The following is a 13931-nucleotide window of genomic DNA, read 5'->3' as shown; positions in this document are numbered from 1 at the left end:
ACAGCGATAGCGTTTCCTGATTTTTATAAGCACTATGATGTACCTTATGAAAATTAAGGACACTAAACATAAATTATTGGATCTTTTGCCTTATATGGAGTCACAAAGGAGGACCTATGTTTGATTGCCTGGTTGTTCTTAATTGAATGCATGGTTGTACCACAAAATGAACATGTCAGTTTACAAGAATCCTGTACTTAACTGTGAATCTGGTCTTGTTAATTTACCAATTATACCATACAATAAAATTAAATTTAAAGAAAAAAAAGTTTATTTAAGGGGTGGCAAGTGAACGCTCTCTATAGTTATATTATTATCAGGTGTTAATTGTTAAATATATTTAGATAACTAACAAAAATGTTTAAATATAAAGGTGACAGTCACTATGAGTGCATGTATTAACATTACATTAATAATTGTCCAATAAACATCTGTCATAAGAAGAACAGAAAGCAAACAAAACAGACCCAAACAAGAAAAAGAAAAAAAAAATCTGAGATTTTTTAGTTTACCAATCCCTTTCTTTCTGCTGATAGGTTACACCAATGGTTGCTAAGCAGTTGGGTTCTGTGACTTCTGTCCTAATTAATGAACTGATTAAAGTTTGTTAAGGAAGAATTATTTTAAGTAACGTAAATATTGGTGGAAGTGAAAGGCCACTGAGATTGATTCCAAGGAAACAGATGCAGTCAAATAAGACCAAACCAGATTCAATTCAACTGGGGATGTGAAGTCAACTATGCTGATTCTCATGATGATGCTTTCTTGAATTTGTTTAATCAGCAGTTAGATCTTGCAAATCTTGGATTTGTTTCTGTCTATTAAGGTCAATAAACCAATACTTTGAGGCTTTGACAGGCGCACAAGTATAATTTAAAGAGGCAGAAAATGGGATTGCAATCAATCATTTTCTTATAATCTTAGTTGTGATTTTGTCCATTGCTGTGAGTTAACCTCGTAGTTAGAGAAGCCCCTGCATGAGCCCTATTTCCTCCATCTGCAGTCCGACCACTCCCATGTTCTTCGACCAGTTTCCTTTCCTGTTTCAAAAAAAAAAAAAAGGTCGATGAAAATAAGACAAAAAGAAACAACCATTTTCCTTTTGTTCTTGAATCCGACATATTATAATGCAAAAGCTTTTTGCACAAGTAGGTTTTGATTCATGTGATGTGTACGATGAAATTGTAGTCCTAAAACTTTACCGCAATGGTAAACCTCAATCTCGACCTTTACGAAGGAAGATTGCAAGATGATGGGCTATACACCTATGTTGTTCTTCCATTCTTTATGGCTTTATTGTATGAATTGAAGGATAATGCTCAGATGGAAAATTAAGATAATTTTTGAATTAATTTTTTTTCTCTATAGTAGAATTGAGATGATTTTGAAAATTTGGAATTCCAAAAGCAAATTGGCCAAGTGAATCTAACATTTTGGGTTTGTTTTGATAGTGAAATTATCCCAAATAATATGTTGCTTGTATCATAAACACATTTTCCAACCCACCTTTTTTATATTCCCAATTACCTTTTTATCTCACATATATCATATCACAAAAAGTGCTACAGTAATTATTCCAAATAATATTTCAAATAATACTCCATCCAAACAAACACAATATGAATACTTCTTGATGACTCTAAACCATAATAGTTTTTATTTCTAAACTTTCTTTGGAATTTTCATGCTATGTTCACTTCCAAAAAAAAAAAAAAAAAAAAAAGAGGTGCAGCAGTCTTGAAAGGACTGAACTAATAAAGTAGGTCAACTCATGCATTCCAAAAGAAGAACAAATCATGTATAAATCATAGTTATTCTTTTGTCTAGAATTTAATGTTTTAATTTCTACCGTTAAACAATTTTAATATATAGTATAAATTTGTAGACAAAATCATGTCCTATTAATCTAGCTATTCATATAACTTTGTGCTCTATTTAAATCATACACTAAACAATTTCTTCTAATAATACTTCTTATCTTAGTTCTAATGACAATTTATTACTTATTTAAAATTTCAAGAACACTTTTAGTAATTCTAGTAGGCTTCGGGGACGTCGATGTAATTTAATAAAAGCCATTTGGCCTAGCGCCGTGACCGGTCCTACACGGCGGATTAAACAAATCGGAAATTCTCATCGGAACCACAAGCACCGCCACTACCTCCCAAATAAACAAACGAAATAGTACTTACAAAAGTAACAGAAGTTACAAAACCATTTCATAGAGGCTAAAATGGTCATTTCAGCCCCGACCACTCCACCAATGCCCGGACAGAAAAGTCACATCATCCAAAGACCAGCCCCATTTTCGTCCTTTTGATCCCCACTGTGTCCTTTCTCCCGTAATCATTCTGCCACCTCCCCACCCTCCACGCCTGGAATGAACAATTTATTAAACCGGTCCATCAGTTTTTTCCCTAAAATTACTTTAGACTCTTAGATTTCGTTTTTCAAACATATTGACCCCTAATCTTCTTTTTTTGTTTTTGAGGAATTGATCCCTATTCTTTTAATTTTAACAATCACTCAAATTAACCTTTAGGCCACTTGCATCGCCCAAAATTTTTCTGACCACCATTTCGACCAAATAACAAGATATAACTAGAAGATAAAAGCTATTCTTCAACCTTACTTAATTTACTAAATGGAAAAAATTTTGATGATTACGACCTTACAAACCCGATCATGACAATTTAGGAGAAACTCATAGTTAGGCATCATTTGATAAATTTGAAGTCTGAAAATGAAATGATGTGAGCATAAGTTGCTGTATTGATAAAGTTATATTTGTTTGATAATTAACTAAATTTAAACAGTACAAAATATGATAATTTATCTTTCAAACAATTAACTTTTTTTTTTGTGTATTGGAGAGAAAAATTGTATTTATCTGAAGGAATATAATGAACTAAGTGGTATTTAAGTGTGTGTTTTGAGTACGAGAATGTGTGTCAAAAGAAAAAGTAAAAAAAAGATATGTATGTGTATTAGAACATGTCTTAAAATGTGCTATGTGTACGAGAGGGATAATAGATGTGGTTAATTCAACAAATTCAATAAAAAAAATTTCACTTAAAAATTTCAACACAAGTTAACAATTCTTTTTCCTATTGTATACAGGGAATTAAGCAGTACTTTTCAATGTATCAAATGGTCACACATTTTTGTTATCAAACATGCTAAATTTTAAAAAAACTCTTGACGAATTAATTTTAGCATCACTTGGAGTTTTCAAATATACCCTTAATTTGTGTTCACTGAGTTTCTGGGATCAATGTTTTTTTAATTATTTCTTTCTCTGTATATTTCCTCATGTATGCTCTTTAGCAAAGTAAACAAATGAGACTCCACTAAACAAAAGTTAAACGATCAAAGTGGTTTTAATTAGAAATTTAAAGGGCTAAATTTGTAATTTGCCACTTGAAATACTAGTGCGAAAAAGAATGGCTTGCAGAGTTGGCAATACCACCCCTCAAATTCTCAGAAAAGGAAACAAATCCGACGCTAAAACCGCCCTCCCTCTTGCAGTTAAGCTGCTCCAATCGTTTCACCTAATTTCTTCCCCCCTCCCCTTCCTCTCCTTCTGCTTTCCTTCCTCTGCATCTCATTTACTATTTCCTGCTTCCTGCATTCAATTCCCATTCATTTATTTTCCTCATTTCTCTAGAGAGAGAGAGAGAGAGAGAGAGAGAGAGAGTAGTAATAAATTAGTAATGCCACCACTCCAAGTACTTATTTCAACTGTGTGAGTTAGCTTTTCTGCTTGCTGCTTTTCACACAGTCAGCGTGTTTTAGTGTGTGTGTGTGTGTGTGTTTTTTTTTTTAGAAGGTGCTACTAAAACGATGCCGTTGGTGAGAGTGGAGGTGAGGAGCGAGTACGGACTGGGAGCTCCGGAGCTCTATGCGGAGGCCAACAAGGAGGATCCGAAGGCCGTTCTAGAGGGCGTCGCCGTTGCTGGCCTCGTCGGGATCTTGCGTCAGCTCGGTGATCTTGCTGAGTGAGTTTGCTTAGCATGTTTGTGTTTTGGAGAAGTTTTGTTGTCAACTGTTTTGTCATTGGTCAATTTTGGTGTCATTTCTGTACTTTTTTGGAGCTTTTGTTTCGAGCGCTGTGGAATAATTCGAAAAGTTTGAATCTGTCGGTTAATTTTGTGAATTTGTGGTGAATTTCGAAGCTTTTGCTATTCTGGAGGTTAACGTTGTGGTACTTATTAGTGGAGTTGGAAAGATTTCGGCAGTTTGGGTTCTGGCTGTTTTCTTATGCTGTTTAAATTTGTGTTATTTAAATAGAGTACTTCTAGTATTCTAATTGAAGTTAGCAGTAGAAGCAATCAGGGCATTGTCCTTGACTAAATATTGTTATTTTCTTTTTTTGGTGCATGCATTTTTTTCTGCATCGACGAACTTGTGCGCGCGCGCGCGCGCGTGTGTGAGAGAGAGAGAGAGAGAGAGAATAAGTACTTTGAAATTTATGATATCAATCTTAATCGTTGAAAGACTAGTAAAGAAGCTGAGAGAAATATCTGTTACATTTATCCGCTAATCTCTTTTTTAGCGATTTATGTTTCAGTTACTAACCTGTAATGAAAGTAAGATCCGATGATGCACATTTCTTGAATGGAATCTCCTAAAAGAAAACAACAATTACTTTTAGCAATACGAGAAAGAATTTTTCTTTAAAGTTTTTTTTTTTGGCTATGAGCTTCAGCTGATCAGGGAAAGTTCTCTAATTGACTGAGAACTCCTTATAGGCTTACTAATTAGAAAGATGAACTTTCTTTTCTTGGGCAGAGAAAGTGATATAAAGTTCAATATAATGTCTACGTGCAAGGTACTATATGGAGGAACATGGCAATCTGCTAAAAGCCATAGTCTGAGACAGCTTAGAAAACTATTTGATGGATACACTTGACGTGTCTTCCTTTTGGTTTCTTTAAATCTGACTTCCATCAGCTTTGCTATATTGGTTCCTGATATTCTGATGATTATTGCATAATTACTGTCAGTACTCTTGAATATTGAGATTGTATTTCCAGATTTAAGTATTTCACTGTGGCTGATGGAGTGAAGCTTTATGTGTGTTCCAGGTCTTTTACATCAATAGTTCATAAATTTCTGAAGTTAATGGTCTGTGTTACAATGCTGCTGCTATTATTCTGCTTGAAATAATTATTGGTCCTGAAGTTCTTAGTATGGTATTGTACTGATATATCTTCTTCTACTTATGGTAGGTTTGCAGGAGAGGTTTTCCATGGCTTACAGGAGCAAGTCATGATAACATCTTCTAGAAGCCATAAGCTGGTGGTGCGTGTACAAAGAATTGAGGCCGCACTTCCTCGACTTGAGAAGTTAGTTTTGGCCCAAAGGAGTCACGTGCACTTTGCCTACACTTCAGGTGATGGCTATTGCTTTAATACTTAAATACCATACTTACCTTGTTAGGTTGAGTACAGTTTTGCCAAAAAATATCTGACCTAATATTGTATATTTTGGTTTTCATGTATATTATCTGTCCTAGAAGATCTGCTTACTGTTCCTGAGACATTCCTTTTAAAATTTTTACTTAATTATTGAAGTATTGAACATGCAGGTGCAAATTGGCACTCCCATCTCCGATGCGAACAAAGTCATTTTGTATGTAGTGACTTGCCAAGATTTATCATGGATTCTTATGAACATTGCCGAGGGCCTCCACACTTGGATTTGCTTGACAAGTATGGAATCTTCTAGATTCACCTATGATAACATCCTGTTTTCTGTTGTAATTGTATTTAAAACTTCTCATCTTGTCATCCAGATTTGATCCCGGTGGTCCTGGATCTTGCCTGAAAAGATATTCAGATCCATCATTCTTTAAAAGAGCTTCATCTGGGTCTGATGGGGCATATATTGATAAAGTCTTAAAAGAGAAGAAGGGTCGAAAAATTAAGGTACTCTCTGAAAATTGCTGGAACTCGATGCAACGGAAGCGTCAGAGTCCTCTGCTAGTTGGAATTATTACTTTTTGCTGGAGTGAATAATTTTGTATGAGACGAAGTGGTGGCATCTAGCCTTTAATAGAGGATTTTGCAGCTGATGGTCTGTCATATCACCATAATTGCTGACCTCATACAATTGCAAATCAGAAAATGTTGTGAAGAACTTGAAAAAGAAAACTAAAACATCGAGAAATGTGTCCCAATCTTTCCATGATATATGTTCTTTTTGGGTTAAGATATGAGTCCATTACCCCACTAATAATGTCTCGTATGTAATCAATTAAAAACAGCAATTAAGTGTAAGCATCAGTAAGTCAAATGGATTAAAGACAGACCAGCAAATGAAGGGTCTCCAGGCATAATACTTGTAGAAAATTGAACATAATTGGTTAACCTGGTTCTGATTATGTGTTATTTAGAAGATTTGTTGGCTTTTGAAAATTAATTTAAAAAATTGCTGTAGAAACTGCTCACTTTATCCAAGTTTGTATGATTTGCGTAATTAATTTACAGAATACATCTTATTTTTCATATGCTATCCTATACTTGATGTGAAGCACTGTTTAGAGGTTAATAAGTGAAAATTTAGTAGCATACACAAAAAACAATAGTAAAAGTCAAGAAATCTATCAATCAGAAGGAGTTAGGTAAATTGACATTGGAGAATAGTTAAGTATTTGAGGGGCTTAGGAAGCGTGCGCGGTGGGAGTAAGTCTGGAAAAAAAATTGTTGAACAAAAGTCTCATCTGGGTGTTCAGTTATCGCCACAATAGATGGTTAATCTGTTGCCTGCATGCTCTGTTTTGCCAATCAAACAGAAGTTTTGACTTTAATTTAGTTTATTTTTACATGTCCATTGAGACAAACTTCAAAGTTTAGTTTTGCAAGTTCCACCCTTTTGGGCCTTGGGAACGACTTTGGTTCCAGGCTGGGCATGGGCACCATATGGTACATGCCATGATAAATGACCAGATTCTTGATGTTCTGATTTCTACGGTCTTGATGAATTCTGTGCCTATATATTTCTTGTGCTCAAAGTTGGCATATTTCTCGTTTGTGTCTTATCATCGGTAGTAGTTTTCCCCATGCTCTAGTTGCATTCAACATGAAGATAATTATATAAATATTCATGTGTTACTTCCCATGATGCTGTTCATGACATGTTAAATTTAAGCAGAAGAAAAGATCTGTGCTCAAGACAGGAGAACTGTCGCGTGGTGCATCATTCTCCAATACCAGCAGCAGGTACGTGCATTATCTGTTCAATAATTGGATTCATAAAGGAAGGAAGTTAATGGTGAAGAAAGTCATATTGTTGACTTTATCGTTTGCTTATCTGGAGAATGAATCATCTGATGTTTTGCATGTGCAGAACGCAATTTGCTTCACAAAATACTGATGGCCAAACATCCCCCTTTCAAACAGTCTCGAATTATGGTGCGGCAAAATCAGACCAGTCAGTCTTTTTAGGTTCAAGGTGTTGGTCAGTTGACTTTGATGGATCATCACGACCAAGTTACTCAATGCATGATGAGGAACCTGCGTATAATGGATCTCCATTGTTTCCTGGAATGATGCAATGTAATGACTCGAATTATGGTGTCTCAAAATCAGACCATGGAGACCAGTCAATGTCTTTAGGTTCAAGGTATTGGTCAGGTGACTTGGAGGGTTTATCACGTTCAAGTTACTCGATGCATGATGAGGAACAAGCATACAATGAATCTTCATCGTTTCCCACAGGGATGCCCCATAGTGATTCCAATAATTTTGTTTTAGTGGATGGAAAAGCTGCAGTTGTGGATGACTCTCGGAGTAGCTTATCAGGAGAACAAACTGGTCCCAGTTCATTTTCGGTCACGTGGGATGGAAAGACAGAAATATTGGAGCCTGCAGGTACGGAATATTATCATGATGAGACTGTCAGGACATTGTCTATGAAATTTGACCTTATTACTGAGGAGAGGGGAGCCGTTAATCTTGAAACTCCCAAGGAATATGATCATGATGAGAATCTGGAGGCACTATCAACAAATTTTCATGGAGAAACCGGGAGCGGGGCTAGTCATTTAAATGCTGCCGGGGAATATGGTTATGATGATACTTTAGAGGCACATCCTACAAACTTTAACACAGAAACTGAAGAGAGAACTAGTCATCTCAGACCTGCCAATAGATATGATCAGGATGACAGTCTAGACACACTCATAGATAAATTTGGTGGAGAAACTGAGGAAAGAGGAGTTGTTCATTTCAAAACTGCCAAGGAACATGATTATGCTCACACCGCAGAGACATGGTCGATGCATTCTGATGTTGAAACTCAGGATAGGGAAAGTAGTCATCTCAGAGCTGCCAAGGAATATGATCATGATGCGAATCTGGAGGCACATTCAATGGATGTTGGTATAGAGGAAAGAAGAGCTATTCAATTCAAAGCTGCCAAGGAATATGATTTTGCTGACACTTCAGAGACTCATCTTGGGGAATTTGACCCAAAAACTGTGGATAGGGAAATAAGTGATCTCAGAGGTGCCAAGGGGTATGATCATGATGAGACCTTAGAGACACATTCTGTCGCTTTTGACCTGGAAGGTGAGGACAGGGATGATATTCACTTGATAAGTGCCGGCCAGATAGATAATAAAGAATTCTCCATTCCTGTATCTGGTAATATCCAGCTTGATGGCTCTAAAATTGAAGCTGTTGGTCAAATGAATGCCAAACTTGGTAATGAAGATGTGCCAATTCAGACCTTTAGTGATATACAGCGTGATGACATTGATAGTGAGACAGACAATTATGTTGATGCACTTAACACAATTGAGTCAGAGTATGAGACAGATGCAGATGGCCCAAATAAGCAAGAAGTGGAGCAGTATTCCGATTCAGATAATCAAGCAGTAGATCATGGCCTGGATATGTTCACAACAGGGCATTCTGTTAGTCAATCCTCAAATGCTGAATCTGTTGGTACTACAAGCTGTTTGCCAAGTAATGGTACCCTGGGAATTGATGTTTACCCCCAGTTATCTGAAACTTGTTCTGGAGGTGCAGTAACATCTGACGGTATAATCAGCTCAGTACCCTTGGAATCTTGTGCCTTGGTGCAATCTTCTCCTATGGCTAGTAAATCTCCGGATTCAGGCAGTCTGCTAGATGCTGGTTTTTCTGAAATTAGTGACACTTCTGGTAGTTCAAATATCACTTCTGTTACAAGCAAGATATCCTCTGACTCCAAAAATCAAAGTTCAGGTGTTCGAGTATGTGATAAGATTACAGGCATTTTTACTGAGCCCCCAAAACTTTCGCCTGAACTTTCCGGTGTTACTTCAGCTACATTCTGGACAAATGGTGGCTTGCTAGGACTTCAGCCATCAAAGCCTCCTGATTTCAGCATGCCTACCCCATCTAGCGAAGTTGAGAAGAGTAAAGATGACAGAATTGGTGCTTCAATCCTAAAGTCAGATATTACAGAGGGGAGATCTGGAAGTGTTGATGAGTCAGCTGTCCCTGAATGTTCTACACCTTGCCAGGATGAGAGAAGGGGTGGCATCTTAATCAAAAAGGCATCATGGTTGTTTTCATCCGCTGATTTAGGAGTCAATCTGCAAAAGTTAAGTGATCCATGCAATCAAAGCTATATTGATACTTCCCAACATAATGGTAATAGTGAAACCTATGGAACTGTTGTGCCAGTCAGTCCACATACTGCATCTACTAGAGGCAGTCTGGAGAAGAGTAGTAATTCATCTCGTATGTTTGAACTCGGCAATAAGCTGCTTACGAATGGATTTCATCGAAAGCCGTCTTTTGAGAAGGTTGATAATTCAACCAGCTCTCCAAGTGCGGTTGTCTCTGAGCTGAAGAATGGCAGCCAAAATGTTAATGTTAGACTGATCTCTGGGAGAAGTAAAGACATGCTGAGCAGTATCTCCCCCCTTGTGTCACCTCCTTCATCGCCACCTCTTGGACATATGAAAATCTCTTTTCAGCCAATCAATGGACTTGAGGATCATAAGCTGCAATTGAAATTTCCTGATGGCAATGTTAGTAATGGAAGCGGCAGAGATATGTTCCCTTCATTTCAGCTGGTCCCAGAGCCTAGTATTCCGTTGCATGATGCTGGTTCAGACTCAGAGGATGATACATTCTGTAGATCCTCGCCGTATGGGTCAGATTGTCCTAGTCGTCGCTCTGATTCAAATTCTGAGCAGTGGGAATCTAGTGAATCTCCCAGTAGTAAGGAACCCGAGTTATATGATGCTCTGTGCAGAATTTCATTCACTGACTCAGTTCCAATATCTGGGAATACTGGATCAGCAGTCCAGGGAGAAGTGAATAACAACTTCAGACCTCAAATACCTTTAGCTAGAAGTAGTGGGGAACATTCTCAATCTGGTCACTTGTTCGATCTCCCAATACTGGATACCCTTCATCCTTCATTCATGGAAGGAAACGATTGTGATGTGAACAGCCTTACTGAACTGCAGTGCTATAAGGAGCCTAATCCTTCACCTCCACCTCTTCCTCCACCACAGTGGCGTGCTATGAAACCGCAAGCAGAGATTGCAGACAACAGACAGGTTGTCTTATCTGAGAATCTCGGTTTTGCATTTGATCACAAGTTTGGATCTACCATTAGTCAGCACCCAAAGCCAGCCCCCCTTAAGCAAGAACAAATTATTGAGGCTGCACATACAATGAAAAGCAAGGTAGTCGCCTGAAGGTCTTTATTTTTCTTTTGTTGTTTTATTGGTGTTTTCTTGTCAGAAATTTGATGAAAAGATAATTTCGGTTTGAGTTTTTTAAGTGATGAAAACTAAATGGCTTGCCTGTATCTGTACTTGCAGCAACCAGACTTGCAGAAAACAACTAGGCAAAAAGCGGTCAATCAAGCTGTGCTTAGGAAGGAAATTGAAGAAAATGACTTTTTGCATCAGATCAGGACAAAAGTAAGGAGACTTGTCAGCTTTGATCTGAGACGTTCCAGTTTTCATTTAAATTTGGATATAAATTTACTCAATTTTTTCTTTTAACGAAGGAAGGAGTATGTTACTCTTAGGAATTCAATGGAATATCTGTTTCTGTGACTCATTATGTGGCTTCCAGGAATCTGCTGATGTTATTAAATTTCCATGTATGATTATACTTGCAAGTAGATAACTAACTAAACAGTTATGCATAGCTAATTGGTTTAAACTATATTTAAAACATAAAATTTGGAGAGATTCGAGATAACAAACTCTTCGACAATCATTCCCTATTAGTTATTCTGCAGGTGCTGATTTCTTAGGATACTTGAATTCTTCTGTTTGTGCTATTCCTTTTTCTCCATTGTCTCGCTCTTAATTCTCACACTAGGTGTAAATTATGAAGTATTTAATGAGAACAGTGAAACTTGTTCATTTTCTTAACATGAATGCTGATGTTTGCCTGCATTGCAATATGATTCCAGTCATTTAATCTCAGACGAACTGTGACGGCTAAGCCAACAGGCACAGCAGTCCCGCCAACAGGTATCCAGGTTACTGCACTTCTGCGGAAGGCAAATGAAATTCGCCAGGTTCTTCACATTTTGCTTGGATTTTGAATGCTTCTCTACTTCACTTTGAGTCCCAAACATCCTCCGGAAAAGGAGGGTTTGGGCCGGAATGCACACACGCTAAACGTACTTCTCCTAGTTGCCTCAGTCAATTTATGATCTTTTACCTCATTTATCTTCTTATCCAGGCTGTCGGAAGTGATGGCGAAGATGATAATTGGAGCGACACTTAAAAAGAGTCTTCCAAAAGCGGGAGATTTTGTATGCCCTACAAAACCCCATATCCTAGTTTAGAGTGCCAAAGTCAGGTAAGGCTGTAATATATTTCACCTGCATGTGAATAGACGACATGATTTTTGTATCTATTTTTGTAGGTCATTGTATCGTAATTATTGTTACTGATAGAATTGATAGCTATAGCTTAGGTTGTAAAATTAGTTAATCTGCCACTTCTTGCAAATAGTTCTGACCCCCGGAGCCAGAATAGTAATACGTGAATGCAAGAAAGTGATGGTGCAATTTCAGGACTACATATTTTACCCAAATAAAGGAAAAAAAGGTGTCAGGAATCCATCAATTCAGAGTGTATCTTGGTTTCTTCTAAATCCTTCAATACCACCCACCCTCTGTCAATCAGTTTGATGAAACAGCAGTTGGCGTTGACGATGTGTTTGATGAAACGGACTGGGAAGTACTTTGCCTCTCTGGAGAAGCAACTATATGCTACAACAAGTTTTTCAAATGTTTGAAGTACATAGATGACGTTGGAGACTATTTAATGAAACTAACTGATATCTACTTCGACTGGGCCCCTAGGATTGTCGTCTTCTTAATTTCGTACGGTACAATATTGTTGACCTAGTTTAGCTGTACAAGTGAAGCAATTTTCCCCCAGAAGGAACACATCCATCTTGCCAGTTCTCACAAGCAAGAATCAAGGCAAGATGACCATTAATTAAGGAACCAGAGGTTGACTTGAACTGTTGCTTCGCTGGTCAGCTCTTAGAAAATCCTTCAAATCTCTAAACCAAGGTTTCTAGGACAAAGAAAGTATTCTAATTAGTGCATTCGCAACTTGCCGCCAGATTCTTGCCAATTGTTTGCAATGATAGGCAAAGCCCACAAACACTCAACCATGGAATATAATGTGGAATTCAGCGAATTAAAGCACTGTATTAGTTGTTTCTGGCTTAATCTCTGAGCTGATGACATTAGTTGACCTTGAAACAGCGTAACCTTTTCGTCAGGCAACCTTAATTAAACAGGTCAGTTTAATATACCAGTTAAAAAGTTGTTCAATGAAGTTTGGGTTTTGGTCCCCCTTTCAAAAATTGAGCCATCACATTTACACCTTCACGAACGGTCATAATCACATTTAATTTCAATGTTTTATAAGAGACCATAAGCTCCATTGATATACAAAATGGATGGCATAAAAGCAAAAGGTCTTTGGCAAGAAGTGTAATAAAGTGACCTTAATCAACGAAAGTTGGTATCTTGGATTAGGAAATATCTGCAATTAAATTGACCTTCATGGATAAAAATCCTCCTACTAATTCGAGTTTTCCAGCAGAATCTGACAAACTGAGCCTCTCTCTCTCTCTCTCTCTCTCTCTCTCTCTCTCGAGCCTTTTATGGGGCAAATTTTATTTTTTGGTAGAAGGCAAATTTTAGTTGATAAAAATCAATATGCTCGTAAGTGAACCTAATTTTCCAGTTTATGCTTTCCAGCTGTGTTAGATGATAAGATTGTGGTAGGATGACCTTCATTGATCCTACTCAGTTCTCATCCTTCAGCAGAAACAGCCATATGATGATGCAGCGGATTCCTAATAAAATGAGTGTGGATTTGGATGAGTTTTCGAGGTGATCCCTAAAGCAATCGATTAGGCTTTAACAAATTGCAAATCTTGGCGTACCATTAAAAATATATAATTGTACCGAATACAGATAATCAGGCTGCCAAATGTGCAAGATTATCCGATCCTGTCATTTTAGTATCTGACTAGGATAGAACAAGACAATAAGAACAATTGTATGGTCGTCTGGTCGAACTAATATGAACCCACTTTGTCCTTGCCTTTGCAACCGCATTGTAACGAAAGATAATCCTTTTCTTTTTTCTCCCATAAGTTTTATAGAATAGCAAGGCGGTTCAGAATTCAGATGCATGGATGTGGATCAGATTGAGTAGTGCTATTACTCTGCTCTTGAGGGAGCCACTATGACCATTTGACGTAAGGGTTAATTACATTTACCTCCCCTGAAGTTTGATTATATTACCAATCAATCCCTGTAATTTATCCAAATAACGGTCTCACCCTTTGAATGATCAAACATTTAACAAAAATCCCCTTAATGCCGAAAATGCCCTTTTTGAGGCCATATTGCATTAAAAAAAGAACATA

The 13931-nt window shown here is 37.4% G+C and overlaps 1 protein-coding gene across 2 annotated transcripts; it reads left to right on the top strand.

The window, feature by feature from the left end:
* Positions 1-3452: 3452 nt before the first annotated feature.
* Positions 3453-12111, top strand: LOC113726160 (protein SCAR3). 2 transcript variants are annotated; one of them, XM_027249724.2, is made up of 9 exons: positions 3453-3998; positions 5232-5395; positions 5591-5714; positions 5798-5930; positions 7156-7223; positions 7351-10693; positions 10832-10933; positions 11437-11497; positions 11712-12111. In XM_027249724.2, exons 1-9 carry the CDS (start codon positions 3844-3846, stop codon positions 11723-11725), a joined length of 4164 nt encoding a protein of 1387 aa, XP_027105525.1. In that variant the 5' UTR covers positions 3453-3843; the 3' UTR covers positions 11726-12111. The 2 variants fall into 2 exon arrangements, with proteins under 2 accessions (XP_027105525.1, XP_027105524.1); XM_027249723.2 differs by having other exon boundaries at positions 11437-11544.
* Positions 12112-13931: the final 1820 nt, after the last annotated feature.

The sequence above is a fragment of the Coffea arabica genome, chromosome 2c (assembly GCF_036785885.1).
Source record: "Coffea arabica cultivar ET-39 chromosome 2c, Coffea Arabica ET-39 HiFi, whole genome shotgun sequence".
NCBI classification, from domain to species: Eukaryota; Viridiplantae; Streptophyta; class Magnoliopsida; order Gentianales; family Rubiaceae; genus Coffea; species Coffea arabica.
The sequence above is the reverse complement of the archived record's forward strand: the minus strand, read 5'-3'. Positions and strand labels throughout refer to the sequence as shown.